This window comes from Xiphophorus hellerii, chromosome 14 (assembly GCF_003331165.1).
Source record: "Xiphophorus hellerii strain 12219 chromosome 14, Xiphophorus_hellerii-4.1, whole genome shotgun sequence".
NCBI classification, from domain to species: domain Eukaryota; kingdom Metazoa; phylum Chordata; class Actinopteri; order Cyprinodontiformes; family Poeciliidae; genus Xiphophorus; species Xiphophorus hellerii.
The window spans coordinates 14,327,102-14,347,479 of NC_045685.1; the positions used below are offsets into that span (position 1 = coordinate 14,327,102).

Sequence of the window (20,378 nt, forward strand, 5' to 3'; positions counted from 1 at the left end):
GTTGTAGTTGAAGCAGTTGTTATTGTTGTTGGAGCTACTGTTGTTGTGGTTGTAGGTGCTGTAGTTGTAGTTGAAGCAGTTGTTATTGTTGTTGGAGCTACTGTTGTTGTGGTTGGAGCTTCTGTGGTTGTGGTTGGAGCTTCTGTGGTTGGTGTTGGAGCCGCTGTTGTAGGTGAAGCAGCTGTGGTTGGAGTTGTTGTGGTTGGAACCACTGTAGTTGTGGATGGAGCAGTTGTTGTGGTTGGAACCATTGTTGTTGTGGTTGGAGGTGCTGTAATATTTATTGTATTTACCAAATGTGAACAGCTTAGAAGAACTGAAAAAGATTTCAGTTCTTCTAAGCTGTTCTCAAAAAGCTTAGAAGTTATAAGTTCTCAAAAAGATTTTTAGAATATTTTGTTGATCCAACTAATTCCTTCATATTTATTGAACAGTGTTTGTTTTCATTTGTCCTTTGCATAAATATTCAATTTTCTTAAATTAGTTTATTCCTCTTACCTGGGTCACTAATAGCAACCGTGTCTGCTAGTACGTTGAATTCCGTGATGTTTGAAGCCTCATTAACGAAAATGTCTTTAATTAGTGTATCATTAGGAGAAGATGATGACTGAAATTCAAGGTCCACAGAGTTGATAATTGATCCAGCACTGCAAATGTATTAGCATAATTAGTTATTGTCTACAAGTGCCTTCCTACAAAGTTTATAATTTCTTGAGCAAACTACAAAGAAATTACCTGAATCTCATGGCTCCAGTCTTTTGGAATGAGGGGAAAGATCTTCTGAAAAGTGGGTCAAGCTATGTGGAGAAATTAAGAATGTTAAGTGTACAATTTTAAAAAATGTATTTTTCTGGATATCGCTAGATATAAACATTATTACAATTAATATATTATGTTGTATTGATTTCAATAGAAATTCTACATACTCCCCTAATGAAAAAAATGAAAGTATATGGTGTGATGTTGGAGGAAAATTAAGACTACATTCTAGGTAAGCAATACATGTTATAATATTTATAAGATAAATATGTATTTTTTAAATTTAGAATAAAACTTAACTCACATCTTCAAGTTGAAGAGATACACAAAATACTTATATACATATAAAAAGATATTAATTTATGAAGCAGAATTCATTTTTATAAAAATTACAATGAACACTGTTATGTGAGTAAGAAATGTAAACATACACGATTAATTATGTGTCCAGAGCGTGTTTGGAATCCTGATGATGATGGGTCTCCCAAATCAGAGGTGAATACTTCATTGGACTTAAAAGTTAGTTGTCTTATTAATGCTGGAGCTGCTATACTTGTGGTCGGAGCAGCTGTTGTGGTTGGAACAGCTGTAGTGATAACTGGAGCAGCCGTGTTTGTAGTTGGAGCAGCTGTTGTTGTAGTTGGAGCTTCTCTGGTTGTAGTTGGAGCCGCTGTGGTTGTGGTTGGAGAAACTGTGGTTGTGGTTGGAGAAACTGTGGTTGTGGTTGGAGCCACTGTGGTTGTAGTTGGAGCCTCTGTGGTTGTAGTTGGAGCAGCTGTGGTTGTAGTTGGAACAGCTGTGGTTGTGGTTGGAGCAGCTGTGGTTGTGGTTGGAGCTTCTGTGGTTGTGGTTGGAGCTTCTGTGGTTGTAGTTGGAGCCGCTGTGGTTGTAGTTGGAGCAGCTGCGGTTGTAGTTGTAGCTGCTGTGGTTGTGGTTGGAGCTTCTGTGGTTGTGTTTGGAGCAGATGTGGTTGTGGTTGGAGCCTCTGTGGTTGTAGTTGGAGAAGCTGTGGTTGTGGTTGGAGTCGCTGTGGTTGTAGTTGGAGCTGCTGTTGTTGCGCTTGGAGCAGCTGTGGTTGTTGTTGTAGCTACAGTGGTTGTGGTTGTAGCTGCTGTGGTTGTGGTTGGAGCCGCTGTGGTTGTGGTTGGAGCTACTGTGCTTGTTGTTGGAGCAGCTGTGGTTGTGGTTGGAGCCTCTGTTGTTGTGGTTGGAGCAGCTGTGGTTGTGGTTGTAACTACTGTGGTTGTGGTTGGAGCAGCTGTGGTTGTGATTGTAGCTGCTGTGGTTGTTGTTGGAGCCGCTGTGGTTGTAGCTACTGTGGTTGTGGTTGTAGCCGCTGTGGTTGTGGTTGGAGAAGCTGTGGTTGTTGTTGGAGCAGCTGTGGTTGTAGCTACTGTGGTTGTGGTTGGAGCTGTTGTTGTTGTTGGAGCCGCTGTGGTTGTGGTTGTAGCTACTGTGCTTGTTGTTGGAGCAGCTGTGGTTGTGGTTGGAGCCTCTGTTGTTGTGGTTGGAGCAGCTGTGGTTGTGGTTGTAACTACTGTGGTTGTGGTTGGAGCAGCTGTGGTTGTGATTGTAGCTGCTGTGGTTGTTGTTGGAGCCGCTGTGGTTGTAGCTACTGTGGTTGGGGTTGTAGCCGCTGTGGTTGTGGTTGGAGAAGCTGTGGTTGTTGTTGGAGCAGCTGTGGTTGTAGCTACTGTGGTTGTGGTTGGAGCAGCTGTGGTTGTTGTTGGAGCCGCTGTGGTTTTAGCTACTGTGGTTGTGGTTGTAGCCGCTGTGGTTGTGGTTGGAGAAGCTGTGGTTGTTGTTGGAGAAGCTGTGGTTGTAGCTACTGTGGTTGTGGTTGGAGCTGCTGTTGTTGTTGTTGTTGGAGCAGCTGTGGTTGTGGTTGGAGCCGCTATTGTTGTGGTTGGAGCAGCTGTTGTTGTGGTTGGAGCCGTTGTGGTTGGAGCCGCTGTGGTTGTGGTTGGAGCAGTTGTGGTTGTGGTTGGAGCAGCTGTGGTTGTTGTAGGAGCAGCTGTGGTTGTGGTTGGAGCAGCTGTGGTTGTAGTTGTAGCTACTGTGATTGTGGTTGTAGCCACTGTGGTTGTGGTTGGAGCAGCTGTGGTTGTGGTTGGAGCCTCTGTTGTAGTTGGAGCAGCTGTGGTTGTAGCTCCTGTGGTTGTGGTTGGAGCAGCTGTGGTTGTTGTTGGAGCCGCTGTGGTTTTAGCTACTGTGGTTGTGGTTGTAGCCGCTGTGGTTGTGGTTGGAGACGCTGTGGTTGTTGTTGGAGCGGCTGTGGTTGTAGCTACTGTGGTTGTGGTTGGAGCAGCTGTGGTTGTAGTTGTAGCTACTGTGGTTGTGGTTGGAGCCGCTGTGGTTGTGGTTGTAGCTGCTGTGGTTGTTGTTGGAGCAGCTGTGGTTGTGGTTGGAGCCTCTGTTGTTGTAGTTGGAGCAACTGTGGTTGTGGTTGTAGCTACTGTGGTTGTGGTTGGAGCCACTGTGGTTGTGGTTGGAGCAGTTGTGGTTGTGATTGTAGCTGCTGTGGTTGTTGTTGGAGCCGCTGTGGTTGTAGCTACTGTGGTTGTGGTTCTAGCCGCTGTGGTTGTGGTTGGAGAAGCTGTGGTTGTTGTTGGAGCAGCTGTGGTTGTAGCTACTGTGGTTGTGGTTGGAGCTGTTGTTGTTGTTGGAGCCGCTGTGGTTGTGGTTGTAGCTACTGTGCTTGTTGTTGGAGCAGCTGTGGTTGTGGTTGGAGCCTCTGTTGTTGTGGTTGGAGCAGCTGTGATTGTGGTTGTAACTACTGTGGTTGTGGTTGGAGCAGCTGTGGTTGTGATTGTAGCTGCTGTGGTTGTTGTTGGAGCCGCTGTGGTTGTAGCTACTGTGGTTGGGGTTGTAGCCGCTGTGGTTGTGGTTGGAGAAGCTGTGGTTGTTGTTGGAGCAGCTGTGGTTGTAGCTACTGTGGTTGTGGTTGGAGCAGCTGTGGTTTTAGCTACTGTGGTTGTGGTTGTAGCCGCTGTGGTTGTGGTTGGAGAAGCTGTGGTTGTTGTTGGAGCAGCTGTGGTTGTAGCTACTGTGGTTGTGGTTGGAGCTGCTGTTGTTGTTGGAGCAGCTGTGGTTGTGGTTGGAGCCGCTATTGTTGTGGTTGGAGCAGCTGTTGTTGTGGTTGGAGCCGTTGTGGTTGGAGCCGCTGTGGTTGTGGTTGGAGCAGTTGTGGTTGTGGTTGGAGCAGCTGTGGTTGTTGTAGGAGCAGCTGTGGTTGTGGTTGGAGCAGCTGTGGTTGTAGTTGTAGCTACTGTGATTGTGGTTGTAGCCACTGTGGTTGTGGTTGGAGCAGCTGTGGTTGTGGTTGGAGCCTTTGTTGTAGTTGGAGCAGCTGTGGTTGTAGCTCCTGTGGTTGTGGTTGGAGCAGCTGTGGTTGTTGTTGGAGCCGCTGTGGTTTTAGCTACTGTGGTTGTGGTTGTAGCCGCTGTGGTTGTGGTTGGAGACGCTGTGGTTGTTGTTGGAGCAGCTGTGGTTGTAGCTACTGTGGTTGTGGTTGGAGCAGCTGTGGTTGTAGTTGTAGCTACTGTGGTTGTGGTTGGAGCCGCTGTGGTTGTGGTTGTAGCTGCTGTGGTTGTTGTTGGAGCAGCTGTGGTTGTGGTTGGAGCCTCTGTTGTTGTAGTTGGAGCAACTGTGGTTGTGGTTGTAGCTACTGTGGTTGTGGTTGGAGCCACTGTGGTTGTGGTTGGAGCAGTTGTGGTTGTGGTTGGAGCAGCTGTGGTTGTGGTTGTAGCTGCTGTGGTTGTGGTTGGAGCAGCTGTGGTTGTGGTTGGAGCCTCTGTTGTAGTTGGAGCAGCTGTGGTTGTGGTTGTAGCTACTGTGGTTGTGGTTGGAGCCGCTGTGGTTGTTGTTGGAGCCGCTGTGGTTGTAGTTGTTGCTGCTGTTGTTGTGGTTGTAGCTGCTGTGGTTGTGGTTGGAGCCGCCGTGGTTGTGGTTGGAGCCGCTGTGGTTGTTGTTGGAGCTACTGTGGATGTGGTTGGAGCCACTGTGGTTGTGGTTGGAGCAGCATTGGTTGTGGTTGGAGCCGCTGTGGTTGTGGTTGGAGCAGCTGTGGTTGTGGTTGGAGCAGCTGTGGTTGTAGTTGGAGCAGCTGTGGTTGTCGTTGGACCAGCTGTGGTTGTTGTTGGAGCCGCTGTGGTTGTGGTTGTAGCTGCTGTGGTTGTGGTTGTAGCTGCTGTGGTTGTGGTTGGAGCAGCTGTGGTTGTTGTTGGAGGAGCTGTGGTTGTGGTTGGAGCCTCTGTTGTTGTAGTTGGAGCAGCTGTGGTTGTGGTTGTAGCTACTGTGGTTGTGGTTGTAGCCGCTGTGGTTGTGGTTGGAGAAGCTGTGGTTGTTGTTGCAGCTGTGGTTGTAGCTACTGTGGTTGTGGTTGGAGCAGCTGTGGTTGTAGTTGTAGCTACTGTGGTTGTGGTTGGAGCCGCTGTGGTTGTGGTTGTAGCTGCTGTGGTTGTTGTTGGAGCCGCTGTGGTTGTGGTTGGAGCAGCTGTGGTTGTGGTTGGAGCCTCTGTTGTTGTAGTTGGAGCAGCTGTGGTTGTGGTTGTAGCTACTGTGGTTGTGGTCGGAGCCGCTGTGGTTGTTGTTGGAACCGCTGTGGTTGTAGTTGTTGCTGCTGTGGTTGTGGTTGTAGCTGCTGTGGTTGTGGTTGGAGCCGCTGTTGTTGTGGTTGGAGCAGCTGTGGTTGTTGTTGGAGCCTCTGTGGTTGTGGTTGGAGCAGCTGTGGTTGTAGTTGGAGCAGCTGTGGTTGTGGTTGGAGCCGCTGTGGTTGTGGTTGTAGCTGCTGTGGTTGTTGTTGGAGCAGCTGTGGTTGTGGTTGGAGCCTCTGTTGTTGTAGTTGGAGCAACTGTGGTTGTGGTTGTAGCTACTGTGGTTGTGGTTGGAGCCACTGTGGTTGTGGTTGGAGCAGTTGTGGTTGTGGTTGGAGCCGCTGTGGTTGTGGTTGTAGCTGCTGTGGTTGTGGTTGGAGCAGCTGTGGTTGTGGTTGGAGCCTCTGTTGTAGTTGGAGCAGCTGTGGTTGTGGTTGTAGCTACTGTGATTGTGGTTGTAGCTGCTGTGGTTGTGGTTGGAGCAGCTGTGGTTGTGGTTGGAGCCTTTGTTGTTGTAATTGGAGCAGCTGTTGTTGTGGTTGTAGCTACTGTGGTTGTGGTTGGAGCCGCTGTGGTTGTTGTTGGAGCCGCTGTGGTTGTAGTTGGAGCCGCTGTGGTTGTAGTTGTTGCTGCTGTTGTTGTGGTTGTAGCTGCTGTGGTTGTGGTTGGAGCCGCTGTGGTTGTGGTTGGAGCAACTGTGGTTGTTGTTGGAGCCTCTGTGGTTGTGGTTGGAGCAGCTGTGGTTGTGGTTGTAGCAGCTGTGGTTGTAGTTGGACCAGCTGTGGTTGTTGTTGGAGCCGTTGTGGTTGTAGCTGCTGTGGTTGTAGCTGCTGTGGTTGTGGTTGTAGCTACTGTGGTTGTGGTTGTAGCTGCAGTGGTTGTGGTTGTAGCTGCTGTGGTTGTGGTTGGAGCCGCTGTGGTTGTTGATGGAGCTACTGTGGTTGTGGTTGGAGCCACTGTGGTTGTGGTTGGAGCTGCTGTGGTTGTGGTTGGAGCCGTTGTGGTTGGAGCTGCTGTGGTTGTGGTTGGAGCAGCTGTGGTTGTGGTTGTAGCTGTTGTTGTTGTTGTTGGAGCTACTGTGGTTGTGGTTGGAGCCACCATGGTTGTGGTTGGAGCAGCTGTGGTTGTGGTTGGAGCCGTTGTGGTTGGAGCTGCTGTGGTTGTGGTTGGAGCAGCTGTGGTTGTGGTTGGAGCCTCTGTGGTTGTAGTTGGAGCAACTGTGGTTGTGGTTGGAGGAGCTGTGGCTGTGGTTGTAGAAACTGTTGTTGTAGTTGGTGCTTCTGTGGTTGTAGTTGGAGCAGCTGTGGTTGTGGTTGTAGCTACTGTGGTTGTTGTTGGAGCCGCTGTGGTTGTAGCTACTGTGGTTGTGGTTGGAGCAGCTGTGGTTGTAGTTGTAGAAGCTGTGGTTGTGGTTGGAGCCGCTGTGGTTGTGGTTCTAGCTGCTGTGGTTATTGTTGGAGCCGCTGTGGTTGTGGTTGGAGCAGTTGTGGTTGTGGTTGGTGCTTCTGTGGTTGTGGTTGGAGCAGCTGTGGTTGTTGTTGGAGCCGCTGTGGTTGTAGCTACTGTGGTTGTGGTTGGAGCCGCTGTGGTTGTGGTTGTAGCTGCTGTGGTTGTTGTTGGAGCCGCTGTGGTTGTGGTTGGAGCAGTTGTGGTTGTGGTTGGAGCCTCTGTTGTTGTAGTTGGAGCAGCTGTTGTTGTAGTTGTTGCTGCTGTGGTTGTGGTTGGAGCAGCTGTGGTTGTTGTTGGAGCAGCTGTGGTTGTGGTTGGAGCAGGTGTGGTTGTTGTTGGAGGAGCTGTGGTTGTAGTTGCTGTGGTTGTGGTTGTAGCTGCTATGGTTGTGGTTGGAGCAGCTGTGGTTGTGGTTGTAGCTACTGTGGTTGTGGTTGTAGCTGCTGTGGTTGTGGTTGTAGCTGCTGTGGTTGTGGTTGGAGCCGCTGTGGTTGTTGTTGGAGCTACTGTGGTTGTGGTTGGAGCCACTGTGGTTGGAGCTGCTGTGGTTGTGGTTGGAGCCGTTGTGGTTGGAACTGCTGTGGTTGTGGTTGGAGCAGCTGTGGTTGTGGTTGTAGCTGTTGTTGTTGTTGTTGTTGGAGCCGCTGTTGTTGTGGTTGGAGCAGCTGTGGTTGTGGTTGGAGCCTCTGTGGTTGTAGTTGGAGCAACTGTGGTTGTGGTTGGAGGAGCTGCGGTTGTGGTTGTAGAAACTGTTGTTGTAGTTGGTGATTGTGTGGTTGTAGTTGGAGCAGCTGTGGTTGTGGTTGTAGCTACTGTGGTTGTGGTTGTAGCCGCTGTGATTGTGGTTGGAGCCGCTGTGGTTGTTGTTGGAGCCGCTGTGGTTGTAGTTGTTGCTGCTGTGGATGTGGTTGGAGCCTCTGTGGTTGTGGTTGGAGCAGCTGTGGTTGTAGTTGGAACAGCTGTGGTTGTGGTTGGAGCAGCTGTGGTTGTTGTTGGAGCCGCTGTGGTTGTAGCTACTGTGGATGTGGTTGTAGCCGCTGTGGTTGTGGTTGGAGAAGCTGTGGTTGTTGTTGGAGCAGCTGTGGTTGTAGCTACTGTGGTTGTGGTTGGAACAGCTGTGGTTGTAGTTGTAGCTACTGTGGTTGTGGTTGGAGCCGCTGTGGTTGTGGTTGTAGCTGCTGTGGTTGTTGTCGGAGCCGCTGTGGTTGTGGTTGGAGCAGCTGTGGTTGTGGTTGGAGCCTCTGTTGTTGTAGTTGGAGCAGCTGTGGTTGTGGTTGTAGCTACTGTGGTTGTGGTTGGAGCCGCTGTGGTTGTTGTTGGAACCGCTGTGGTTGTAGTTGTTGCTGCTGTGGTTGTGGTTGTAGCTGCTGTGGTTGTGGTTGGAGCCGCTGTGGTTGTGGTTGGAGCAGCTGTGGTTGTTGTTGGAGCCTCTGTGGTTGTGGTTGGAGCAGCTGTGGTTGTAGTTGGAGCAGCTGTGGTTGTCGTTGGAGCAGCTGTTGTTGTTGTTGGAGTCGCTGTGGTTGTGGTTGTAGCTGCTGTGGTTGTGGTTGGAGCAGGTGTGGTTGTTGTTGGAGGAGCTGTGGTTGTGGTTGTAGCTGCTGTGGTTGTGGTTGGAGTAGCTGTTGTTGTGGTTGGAGCAGCTGTGGTTGTAGTTGTAGCTACTGTTGTTGTGGTTGGAGCCGCTGTGGTTGTGGTTGGAGCAGTTGTGGTTGTGGTTGGAGCAGCTGTGGTTGTGGTTGGAGCAGCTGTGGTTGTAGTTGTAGCTACTGTGGTTGTAGCCGCTGTGGTTGTGGTTGGAGCAGCTGTGGTTGTGGTTGGAGCCTCTGTTGTTGTAGTTGGAGCACCTGTGGTTGTGGTTGTAGCTACTGTGGTTGTGGTTGGAGCCGCTGTGGTTGTGGTTGGAGCCGCTGTGGTTGTTGTTGGAGTCGCTGTGGTTGTAGTTGTTGCTGCTGTTGTTGTGGTTGTAGCTGCTGTGGTTGTGGTTGGAGCCGCTGTGGTTGTGGTTGGAGCAACTGTGGTTGTTGTTGGAGCCTCTGTGGTTGTGGTTGGAGCAGCTGTGGTTGTGGTTGGAGCAGCTGTGGTTGTCGTTGGACCAGCTGTGGTTGTTGTTGGAACCGATGTGGTTGTGGTTGTAGCTGCTGTGGTTGTGGTTGTAGCTGCTGTGGGTGTGGTTGGAGCAGCTGTGGTTGTGGTTGGAGCAGCTGTGGTTGTTGTTGGAGGAGCTGTGGTTGTAGTTGCTGTGGTTGTGGTTGTGGTTGGAGCAGCTGTGGTTGTGGTTGTAGCTACTGTTGTTGTGGTTGGAGCCGCTGTGGTTGTGGTTGGAGCCGCTGTGGTTGTGGTTGGAGTCGCTGTGGTTGTAGTTGTTGCTGCTGTTGTTGTTGTTGCAGCTGCTGTGGTTGTGGTTGGAGCCGCTGTGGTTGTGGTTGGAGCAACTGTGGTTGTTGTTGGAGCCTCTGTGGTTGTGGTTGGAGCAGCTGTGGTTGTGGTTGGAGCAGCTGTGGTTGTCGTTGGACCAGCTGTGGTTGTTGTTGGAGCCGCTGTGGTTGTGGTTGTAGCTGCTGTGGTTGTGGTTGTAGCTGCTGTGGTTGTGGTTGGAGCAGCTGTGGTTGAGGTTGGAGCAGCTGTGGTTGTTGTTGGAGGAGCTGTGGTTGTAGTTGCTGTGGTTGTGGTTGTAGCTGCTGTGGTTGTGGTTGGAGCAGCTGTGGTTGTGGTTGTAGCTACTGTGGTTGTGGTTGTAGCTGCTGTGGTTGTGGTTGTAGCTGCTGTGGTTGTGGTTGGAGCCGCTGTGGTTGTTGTTGGAGCTACTGTGGTTGTGGTTGGAGCCACTGTGGTTGTGGTTGGAGCCGCTGTGGTTGTGGTTGGAGCAGTTGTGGTTGTGGTTGGTGCAGCTGTGGTTGTTGTTGGAGCCGCTGTGGTTGTGGTTGGAGCTGCTGTGGTTGTGGTTGTAGCCGCTGTGATTGTGGTTGTAGCTGCTGTGGTTGTTGTTGGAGCCGCTGTGGTTGTGGTTGGAGCCGCTGTGGTTGTTGTTGGAGCTACTGTGGTTGTGGTTGGAGCCGCTGTGGTTGTGGTTGGAGCAGCTGTGGTTGTGGTTGGAGCAGTTGTTGTTGTGGTTGGAGCAGCTGTGGTTGTGGTTGGAGCCTCTGTGGTTGTAGTTGGAGCAACTGTGGTTGTGGTTGGAGGAGCTGTGGTTGTGGTTGTAGAAACTGTTGTTGTAGTTGGTGATTGTGTGCTTGTAGTTGGAGCAGCTGTGGTTGTGGTTGTAGCTACTGTGGTTGTGGTTGTAGCTGCTGTGATTGTGGTTGGAGCCGCTGTGGTTGTTGTTGGAGCCGCTGTGGTTGTAGTTGTTGCTGCTGTGGTTGTGGTTGGAGCCTCTGTGGTTGTGGTTGGAGCAGCTGTGGTTGTAGTTGGAACAGCTGTGGTTGTGGTTGGAGCAGCTGTGGTTGTTGTTGGAGCCGCTGTGGTTGTAGCTACTGTGGTTGTGGTTGTAGCCGCTGTGGTTGTGGTTGGAGAAGCTGTGGTTGTTGTTGGAGCAGCTGTGGTTGTAGCTACTGTGGTTGTGGTTGTAGCTACTGTGGTTGTGGTTGTAGCTGCTGTGGTTGTGGTTGTAGCTGCTGTGGTTGTGGTTGGAGCCGCTGTGGTTGTTGTTGGAGCTACTGTGGTTGTGGTTGGAGCCACTGTGGTTGTGGTTGGAGCCGCTGTGGTTGTGGTTGGAGCAGTTGTGGTTGTGGTTGGTGCAGCTGTGGTTGTTGTTGGAGCCGCTGTGGTTGTGGTTGGAGCTGCTGTGGTTGTGGTTGTAGCCGCTGTGGTTGTGGTTGTAGCTGCTGTGGTTGTTGTTGGAGCCGCTGTGGTTGTGGTTGGAGCCGCTGTGGTTGTTGTTGGAGCTACTGTGGTTGTGGTTGGAGCCGCTGTGGTTGTGGTTGGAGCAGCTGTGGTTGTGGTTGGAGCAGTTGTTGTTGTGGTTGGAGCAGCTGTGGTTGTGGTTGGAGCCTCTGTGGTTGTAGTTGGAGCAACTGTGGTTGTGGTTGGAGGAGCTGTGGTTGTGGTTGTAGAAACTGTTGTTGTAGTTGGTGATTGTGTGGTTGTAGTTGGAGCAGCTGTGGTTGTGGTTGTAGCTACTGTGGTTGTGGTTGTAGCTGCTGTGATTGTGGTTGGAGCCGCTGTGGTTGTTGTTGGAGCCGCTGTGGTTGTAGTTGTTGCTGCTGTGGTTGTGGTTGGAGCCTCTGTGGTTGTGGTTGGAGCAGCTGTGGTTGTAGTTGGAACAGCTGTGGTTGTGGTTGGAGCAGCTGTGGTTGTTGTTGGAGCCGCTGTGGTTGTAGCTACTGTGGTTGTGGTTGTAGCCGCTGTGGTTGTGGTTGGAGAAGCTGTGGTTGTTGTTGGAGCAGCTGTCGTTGTAGCTACTGTGGTTGTGGTTGGAGCAGCTGTGGTTGTAGTTGTAGCTACTGTGGTTGTGGTTGGAGCCGCTGTGGTTGTGGTTGGAGTAGCTGTTGTTGTGGTTGGAGCAGCTGTGGTTGTAGTTGTAGCTACTGTTGTTGTGGTTGGAGCCGCTGTGGTTGTGGTTGGAGCAGTTGTGGTTGTGGTTGGAGCAGCTGTGGTTGTGGTTGGAGCAGCTGTGGTTGTAGTTGTAGCTACTGTGGTTGTAGCCGCTGTGGTTGTGGTTGGAGCAGCTGTGGTTGTGGTTGGAGCCTCTGTTGTTGTAGTTGGAGCACCTGTGGTTGTGGTTGTAGCTACTGTGGTTGTGGTTGGAGCCGCTGTGGTTGTGGTTGGAGCCGCTGTGGTTGTTGTTGGAGTCGCTGTGGTTGTAGTTGTTGCTGCTGTTGTTGTGGTTGTAGCTGCTGTGGTTGTGGTTGGAGCCGCTGTGGTTGTGGTTGGAGCAACTGTGGTTGTTGTTGGAGCCTCTGTGGTTGTGGTTGGAGCAGCTGTGGTTGTGGTTGGAGCAGCTGTGGTTGTCGTTGGACCAGCTGTGGTTGTTGTTGGAACCGCTGTGGTTGTGGTTGTAGCTGCTGTGGTTGTGGTTGTAGCTGCTGTGGGTGTGGTTGGAGCAGCTGTGGTTGTGGTTGGAGCAGCTGTGGTTGTTGTTGGAGGAGCTGTGGTTGTAGTTGCTGTGGTTGTGGTTGTGGTTGGAGCAGCTGTGGTTGTGGTTGTAGCTACTGTTGTTGTGGTTGGAGCCGCTGTGGTTGTGGTTGGAGCCGCTGTGGTTGTGGTTGGAGTCGCTGTGGTTGTAGTTGTTGCTGCTGTTGTTGTTGTTGCAGCTGCTGTGGTTGTGGTTGGAGCCGCTGTGGTTGTGGTTGGAGCAACTGTGGTTGTTGTTGGAGCCTCTGTGGTTGTGGTTGGAGCAGCTGTGGTTGTGGTTGGAGCAGCTGTGGTTGTCGTTGGACCAGCTGTGGTTGTTGTTGGAGCCGCTGTGGTTGTGGTTGTAGCTGCTGTGGTTGTGGTTGTAGCTGCTGTGGTTGTGGTTGGAGCAGCTGTGGTTGAGGTTGGAGCAGCTGTGGTTGTTGTTGGAGGAGCTGTGGTTGTAGTTGCTGTGGTTGTGGTTGTAGCTGCTGTGGTTGTGGTTGGAGCAGCTGTGGTTGTGGTTGTAGCTACTGTGGTTGTGGTTGTAGCTGCTGTGGTTGTGGTTGTAGCTGCTGTGGTTGTGGTTGGAGCCGCTGTGGTTGTTGTTGGAGCTACTGTGGTTGTGGTTGGAGCCACTGTGGTTGTGGTTGGAGCCGCTGTGGTTGTGGTTGGAGCAGTTGTGGTTGTGGTTGGTGCAGCTGTGGTTGTTGTTGGAGCCGCTGTGGTTGTGGTTGGAGCTGCTGTGGTTGTGGTTGTAGCCGCTGTGATTGTGGTTGTAGCTGCTGTGGTTGTTGTTGGAGCCGCTGTGGTTGTGGTTGGAGCTACTGTGGTTGTGGTTGGAGCCGCTGTGGTTGTGGTTGGAGCAGCTGTGGTTGTGGTTGGAGCAGTTGTTGTTGTGGTTGGAGCAGCTGTGGTTGTGGTTGGAGCCTCTGTGGTTGTAGTTGGAGCAACTGTGGTTGTGGTTGGAGGAGCTGTGGTTGTGGTTGTAGAAACTGTTGTTGTAGTTGGTGATTGTGTGCTTGTAGTTGGAGCAGCTGTGGTTGTGGTTGTAGCTACTGTGGTTGTGGTTGTAGCTGCTGTGATTGTGGTTGGAGCCGCTGTGGTTGTTGTTGGAGCCGCTGTGGTTGTAGTTGTTGCTGCTGTGGTTGTGGTTGGAGCCTCTGTGGTTGTGGTTGGAGCAGCTGTGGTTGTAGTTGGAACAGCTGTGGTTGTGGTTGGAGCAGCTGTGGTTGTTGTTGGAGCCGCTGTGGTTGTAGCTACTGTGGTTGTGGTTGTAGCCGCTGTGGTTGTGGTTGGAGAAGCTGTGGTTGTTGTTGGAGCAGCTGTGGTTGTAGCTACTGTGGTTGTGGTTGTAGCTACTGTGGTTGTGGTTGTAGCTGCTGTGGTTGTGGTTGTAGCTGCTGTGGTTGTGGTTGGAGCCGCTGTGGTTGTTGTTGGAGCTACTGTGGTTGTGGTTGGAGCCACTGTGGTTGTGGTTGGAGCCGCTGTGGTTGTGGTTGGAGCAGTTGTGGTTGTGGTTGGTGCAGCTGTGGTTGTTGTTGGAGCCGCTGTGGTTGTGGTTGGAGCTGCTGTGGTTGTGGTTGTAGCCGCTGTGGTTGTGGTTGTAGCTGCTGTGGTTGTTGTTGGAGCCGCTGTGGTTGTGGTTGGAGCCGCTGTGGTTGTTGTTGGAGCTACTGTGGTTGTGGTTGGAGCCGCTGTGGTTGTGGTTGGAGCAGCTGTGGTTGTGGTTGGAGCAGTTGTTGTTGTGGTTGGAGCAGCTGTGGTTGTGGTTGGAGCCTCTGTGGTTGTAGTTGGAGCAACTGTGGTTGTGGTTGGAGGAGCTGTGGTTGTGGTTGTAGAAACTGTTGTTGTAGTTGGTGATTGTGTGGTTGTAGTTGGAGCAGCTGTGGTTGTGGTTGTAGCTACTGTGGTTGTGGTTGTAGCTGCTGTGATTGTGGTTGGAGCCGCTGTGGTTGTTGTTGGAGCCGCTGTGGTTGTAGTTGTTGCTGCTGTGGTTGTGGTTGGAGCCTCTGTGGTTGTGGTTGGAGCAGCTGTGGTTGTAGTTGGAACAGCTGTGGTTGTGGTTGGAGCAGCTGTGGTTGTTGTTGGAGCCGCTGTGGTTGTAGCTACTGTGGTTGTGGTTGTAGCCGCTGTGGTTGTGGTTGGAGAAGCTGTGGTTGTTGTTGGAGCAGCTGTCGTTGTAGCTACTGTGGTTGTGGTTGGAGCAGCTGTGGTTGTAGTTGTAGCTACTGTGGTTGTGGTTGGAGCCGCTGTGGTTGTGGTTGTAGCTGCTGTGGTTGTTGTTGGAGCCGCTGTGGTTGTGGTTGGAGCAGCTGTGGTTGTGGTTGGAGCCTCTGTTGTTGTAGTTGGAGCAGCTGTGGTTGTGGTTGTAGCTACTGTGGTTGTGGTTGGAGCCGCTGTGGTTGTTGTTGGAACCGCTGTGGTTGTAGTTGTTGCTGCTGTGGTTGTGGTTGTAGCTGCTGTGGTTGTGGTTGGAGCCGCTGTGGTTGTGGTTGGAGCAGCTGTGGTTGTTGTTGGAGCCTCTGTGGTTGTGGTTGGAGCAGCTGTCGTTGTAGTTGGAGCAGCTGTGGTTGTCGTTGGAGCAGCTGTGGTTGTTGTTGGAGTCGCTGTGGTTGTGGTTGTAGCTGCTGTGGTTGTGGTTGGAGCAGCTGTGGTTGTTGTTGGAGGAGCTGTGGTTGTGGTTGTAGCTGCTGTGGTTGTGGTTGGAGCAGCTGTTGTTGTGGTTGGAGCAGCTGTGGTTGTAGTTGTAGCTACTGTTGTTGTGGTTGGAGCCGCTGTGGTTGTGGTTGGAGCAGTTGTGGTTGTGGTTGGAGCAGCTGTGGTTGTTGTTGGAGCAGCTGTGGTTGTGGTTGGAGCAGCTGTGGTTGTAGTTGTAGCTACTGTGGTTGTAGCCGCTGTGGTTGTGGTTGGAGCAGCTGTGGTTGTGGTTGGAGCCTCTGTTGTTGTAGTTGGAGCACCTGTGGTTGTGGTTGTAGCTACTGTTGTTGTTGTTGGTGCCGCTGTGGTTGTAGTTGGAGCCGCTGTGGTTGTTGTTGGAGCCGCTGTGGTTGTAGTTGTTGCTGCTGTTGTTGTGGTTGTAGCTACTGTGGTTGTGGTTGGAGCCTCTGTGGTTGTGGTTGGAGCAGCTGTGGTTGTAGTTGGAGCAGCTGTGGTTGTCGTTGGACCAGCTGTGGTTGTTGTTGGAGCCGCTGTGGTTGTGGTTGTAGCTGCTGTGGTTGTGGTTGTAGCTGCTGTGGTTGTGGTTGGAGCAGCTGTGGTTGTGGTTGGAGCCTCTGTTGTTGTAGTTGGAGCAGCTGTGGTTGTGGTTGTAGCTACTGTGGTTGTGGTTGTAGCCGCTGTGATTGTGGTTGGAGCCGCTGTGGTTGTTGTTGGAGCCGCTGTGGTTGTGGTTGGAGCAGCTGTGGTTGTAGTTGGAACAGCTGTGGTTGTGGTTGGAGCAGCTGTGGTTGTTGTTGGAGCCGCTGTGGTTGTAGCTACTGTGGTTGTGGTTGTAGCCGCTGTGGTTGTGGTTGGAGAAGCTGTGGTTGTTGTTGGAGCAGCTGTGGTTGTAGCTACTGTGGTTGTGGTTGGAGCAGCTGTGGTTGTAGTTGTAGCTACTGTGGTTGTGGTTGGAGCAGCTGTGGTTGTGGTTGGAGCCTCTGTTGTTGTAGTTGGAGCAACTGTGGTTGTGGTTGGAGCCGCTGTGGTTGTTGTTGGAACTGCTGTGGTTGTAGTTGTTGCTGCTGTGGTTGTGGTTGTAGCTGCTGTGGTTGTGGTTGGAGCCGCTGTGGTTGTGGTTGGAGCAGCTGTGGTTGTTGTTGGAGCCTCTGTGGTTGTGGTTGGAGCAGCTGTGGTTGTAGTTGGAGCAGCTGTGGTTGTCGTTGGAGCAGCTGTGGATGTTGTTGGAGTCGCTGTGGTTGTGGTTGTAGCTGCTGTGGTTGTGGTTGGAACAGCTGTGGTTGTTGTTGGAGGAGCTGTGGTTGTGGTTGTAGCTGCTGTGGTTGTGGTTGGAGCAGCTGTTGTTGTGGTTGGAGCAGCTGTGGTTGTAGTTGTAGCTACTGTGGTTGTGGTTGGAGCCGCTGTGGTTGTGGTTGTAGCTGCTGTGGTTGTTGTTGGAGCCGCTGTGGTTGTGGTTGGAGCAGCTGTGGTTGTGGTTGGAGCCTCTGTTGTTGTAGTTGGAGCAGCTGTGGTTGTGGTTGTAGCTACTGTGGTTGTGGTTGGAGCCGCTGTGGTTGTTGTTGGAACCGCTGTGGTTGTAGTTGTTGCTGCTGTGGTTGTGGTTGTAGCTGCTGTGGTTGTGGTTGGAGCCGCTGTGGTTGTGGTTGGAGCAGCTGTGGTTGTTGTTGGAGCCTCTGTGGTTGTGGTTGGAGCAGCTGTCGTTGTAGTTGGAGCAGCTGTGGTTGTCGTTGGAGCAGCTGTGGTTGTTGTTGGAGTCGCTGTGGTTGTGGTTGTAGCTGCTGTGGTTGTGGTTGGAGCAGCTGTGGTTGTTGTTGGAGGAGCTGTGGTTGTGGTTGTAGCTGCTGTGGTTGTGGTTGGAGCAGCTGTTGTTGTGGTTGGAGCAGCTGTGGTTGTAGTTGTAGCTACTGTTGTTGTGGTTGGAGCCGCTGTGGTTGTGGTTGGAGCAGTTGTGGTTGTGGTTGGAGCAGCTGTGGTTGTTGTTGGAGCAGCTGTGGTTGTGGTTGGAGCAGCTGTGGTTGTAGTTGTAGCTACTGTGGTTGTAGCCGCTGTGGTTGTGGTTGGAGCAGCTGTGGTTGTGGTTGGAGCCTCTGTTGTTGTAGTTGGAGCACCTGTGGTTGTGGTTGTAGCTACTGTTGTTGTTGTTGGTGCCGCTGTGGTTGTAGTTGGAGCCGCTGTGGTTGTTGTTGGAGCCGCTGTGGTTGTAGTTGTTGCTGCTGTTGTTGTGGTTGTAGCTACTGTGGTTGTGGTTGGAGCCTCTGTGGTTGTGGTTGGAGCAGCTGTGGTTGTAGTTGGAGCAGCTGTGGTTGTCGTTGGACCAGCTGTGGTTGTTGTTGGAGCCGCTGTGGTTGTGGTTGTAGCTGCTGTGGTTGTGGTTGTAGCTGCTGTGGTTGTGGTTGGAGCAGCTGTGGTTGTGGTTGGAGCCTCTGTTGTTGTAGTTGGAGCAGCTGTGGTTGTGGTTGTAGCTACTGTGGTTGTGGTTGTAGCCGCTGTGATTGTGGTTGGAGCCGCTGTGGTTGTTGTTGGAGCCGCTGTGGTTGTGGTTGGAGCAGCTGTGGTTGTAGTTGGAACAGCTGTGGTTGTGGTTGGAGCAGCTGTGGTTGTTGTTGGAGCCGCTGTGGTTGTAGCTACTGTGGTTGTGGTTGTAGCCGCTGTGGTTGTGGTTGGAGAAGCTGTGGTTGTTGTTGGAGCAGCTGTGGTTGTAGCTACTGTGGTTGTGGTTGGAGCAGCTGTGGTTGTAGTTGTAGCTACTGTGGTTGTGGTTGGAGCAGCTGTGGTTGTGGTTGGAGCCTCTGTTGTTGTAGTTGGAGCAACTGTGGTTGTGGTTGGAGCCGCTGTGGTTGTTGTTGGAACTGCTGTGGTTGTAGTTGTTGCTGCTGTGGTTGTGGTTGTAGCTGCTGTGGTTGTGGTTGGAGCCGCTGTGGTTGTGGTTGGAGCAGCTGTGGTTGTTGTTGGAGCCTCTGTGGTTGTGGTTGGAGCAGCTGTGGTTGTAGTTGGAGCAGCTGTGGTTGTCGTTGGAGCAGCTGTGGATGTTGTTGGAGTCGCTGTGGTTGTGGTTGTAGCTGCTGTGGTTGTGGTTGGAACAGCTGTGGTTGTTGTTGGAGGAGCTGTGGTTGTGGTTGTAGCTGCTGTGGTTGTGGTTGGAGCAGCTGTTGTTGTGGTTGGAGCAGCTGTGGTTGTAGTTGTAGCTACTGTTGTTGTGGTTGGAGCCGCTGTGGTTGTGGTTGGAGCAGTTGTGGTTGTGGTTGGAGCAGCTGTGGTTGTTGTTGGAGCAGCTGTGGTTGTGGTTGGAGCAGCTGTGGTTGTAGTTGTAGCTACTGTGGTTGTGGTTGTAGCCGCTGTGGTTGTGGTTGGAGCAGCTGTGGTTGTTGTTGGAGCCGCTGTGGTTGTAGCTACTGTGGTTGTGGTTGTAGCCGCTGTGGTTGTGGTTGGAGAAGCTGTGGTTGTTGTTGGAGCAGCTGTGGTTGTAGCTACTGTGGTTGTGGTTGGAGCAGCTGTGGTTGTAGTTGTAGCTACTGTGGTTGTGGTTGGAGCCGCTGTGGTTGTGGTTGTAGCTGCTGTGGTTGTTGTTGGAGCCGCTGTGGTTGTGGTTGGAGCAGCTGTGGTTGTGGTTGGAGCCTCTGTTGTTGTAGTTGGAGCAGCTGTGGTTGTGGTTGTAGCTACTGTGGTTGTGGTTGGAGCCGCTGTCGTTGTTGTTGGAACCGCTGTGGTTGTAGTTGTTGCTGCTGAGGTTGTGGTTGTAGCTGCTGTGGTTGTGGTTGGAGCCGCTGTGGTTGTGGTTGGAGCAGCTGTGGTTGTTGTTGGAGCCTCTGTGGTTGTGGTTGGAGCAGCTGTGGTTGTAGTTGGAGCAGCTGTGGTTGTCGTTGGAGCAGCTGTGGTTGTTGTTGGAGTCGCTGTGGTTGTGGTTGTAGCTTCTGTGGTTGTGGTTGGAGCAGCTGTTGTTGTGGTTGGAGCAGCTGTTGTTGTAGTTGGAGCAGCTGTGGTTGTGGTTGTAGCTACTGTGGTTGTGGTTGGAGCCGCTGTGGTTGTTGTTGGAACCGCTGTGGTTGTAGTTGTTGCTGCTGTGGTTGTGGTTGTAGCTGCTGTGGTTGTGGTTGGAGCCGCTGTGGTTGTGGTTGGAGCAGCTGTGGTTGATGTTGGAGCCTCTGTGGTTGTGGTTGGAGCAGCTGTGGTTGTAGTTGTAGCTACTGTTGTTGTGGTTGGAGCCGCTGTGGTTGTGGTTGGAGCAGTTGTGGTTGTGGTTGGAGCAGCTGTGGTTGTAGTTGGAGCAGCTGTGGTTGTGGTTGTAGCTACTGTGGTTGTGGTTGGAGCCGCAGTGGTTGTTGTTGGAACCGCTGTGGTTGTAGTTGTTGCTGCTGTGGTTGTGGTTGTAGCTGCTGTGGTTGTGGTTGGAGCCGCTGTGGTTGTGGTTGGAGCAGCTGTGGTTGTTGTTGGAGCCTCTGTGGTTGTGGTTGGAGCAGCTGTGGTTGTAGTTGGAGCAGCTGTGGTTGTCGTTGGAGCAGCTGTGGTTGTTGTTGGAGTCGCTGTGGTTGTGGTTGTAGCTGCTGTGGTTGTGGTTGGAGCAGCTGTTGTTGTGGTTGGAGCAGCTGTGGTTGTAGTTGTAGCTACTGTTGTTGTGGTTGGAGCCGCTGTGGTTGTGGTTGGAGCAGTTGTGGTTGTGGTTGGAGCAGCTGTGGTTGTTGTTGGAGCAGCTGTGGTTGTGGTTGGAGCAGCTGTGGTTGTAGTTGTAGCTACTGTGGTTGTTGTTGGAGCCGCTGTGGTTGTAGTTGGAGCCGCTGTGGTTGTTGTTGGAGCCGCTGTGGTTGTAGTTGTTGCTGCTGTTGTTGTGGTTGTAGCTACTGTGGTTGTGGTTGGAGCCTCTGTGGTTGTGGTTGGAGCAGCTGTGGTTGTCGTTGGAGCAGCTGTGGTTGTGGTTGTAGCTGCTGTGGTTGTGGTTGTAGCTGCTGTGGTTGTGGTTGGAGCAGCTGTGGTTGTGGTTGGAGCCTCTGTTGTTGTAGTTGGAGCAGCTGTGGTTGTGGTTGTAGCTACTGTGGTTGTGGTTGTAGCCGCTGTGATTGTGGTTGGAGCCGCTGTGGATGTTGTTGGAGCTGCTGTGGTTGTAGTTGTTGCTGCTGTGGTTGTGGTTGGAGCCTCTGTGGTTGTGGTTGGAGCAGCTGTGGTTGTAGTTGGAACAGCTGTGGTTGTGGTTGGAGCAGCTGTGGTTGTTGTTGGAGCTGCTGTGGTTGTAGCTACTGTGGTTGTGGTTGTAGCCGCTGTGGTTGTGGTTGGAGAAGCTGTGGTTGTTGTTGGAGCAGCTGTGGTTGTAGCTACTGTGGTTGTGGTTGGAGCAGCTGTGGTTGTAGTTGTAGCTACTGTGGTTGTGGTTGGAGCCGCTGTGGTTGTGGTTGGAGCCGCTGTGGTTGTTGTTGGAGCCGCTGTGGTTGTGGTTGGAGCAGCTGTGGTTGTGGTTGGAGCCTCTGTTGTTGTAGTTGGAGCAACTGTGGTTGTGGTTGGAGCCGCTGTGGTTGTTGTTGGAACCGCTGTGGTTGTAGTTGTTGCTGCTGTGGTTGTTGTTGGAGCAGCTGTGGTTGTGGTTGGAGCAGCTGTGGTTGTAGTTGTAGCTACTGTGGTTGTTGTTGTAGCCGCTGTGGTTGTGGTTGGAGCAGCTGTGGTTGTGGTTGGAGCAGCTGTGGTTGTAGTTGGAGCTGCTGTTGTTGTGGTTGGAGCTGCTGTAGTTGTAGTTGGAGCCGCTGTTGTTGTAGTTGGAGCCGCTGTGGTTGTAGTCGCTGTGGTTGTAGTTGGAGCTGCTGTGGTTGTAGTTTGAACATCTGTGGTTGTGGTTGGATCTGTTGTGGTTGTGGTTGGAGCAGCTGTGGTTGTAGTTTCAGC

At 52.1% G+C, this 20,378-nt stretch overlaps 2 protein-coding genes and 2 long non-coding RNA genes across 4 annotated transcripts; 1 reads left to right on the forward strand and 3 right to left on the reverse strand.

The window, feature by feature from the left end:
- Positions 1–64: 64 nt before the first annotated feature.
- Positions 65–4,795, forward strand: LOC116732457 (uncharacterized). The gene is made up of 2 exons (XR_004341792.1): positions 65–268; positions 4,673–4,795. It is a non-coding gene; the product is annotated as an uncharacterized LOC116732457 (long non-coding RNA).
- LOC116732455 (uncharacterized) lies at positions 156–1,475 on the reverse strand. Its single transcript, XR_004341790.1, has 4 exons — positions 1,191–1,475; positions 736–797; positions 499–647; positions 156–271 (listed from the first exon to the last, which is right to left on the reverse strand). It is a non-coding gene; the product is annotated as an uncharacterized LOC116732455 (long non-coding RNA).
- Positions 4,796–7,133: 2,338 nt separating the features above from the next.
- Positions 7,134–8,552, reverse strand: LOC116732453 (mucin-5AC-like; the record flags this gene model as incomplete). The annotated part of the gene is made up of 1 exon (XM_032582620.1): positions 7,134–8,552. A coding segment is annotated over one exon (1,419 nt), but the record flags the coding sequence as incomplete, so codon positions are not given.
- A 10,467-nt stretch (positions 8,553–19,019) lies between these two features.
- On the reverse strand, positions 19,020–19,670 carry LOC116732454 (integumentary mucin C.1-like; the record flags this gene model as incomplete). The annotated part of the gene is made up of 1 exon (XM_032582621.1): positions 19,020–19,670. A coding segment is annotated over one exon (651 nt), but the record flags the coding sequence as incomplete, so codon positions are not given.
- Between the last annotated feature and the right edge of the window lie 708 nt (positions 19,671–20,378).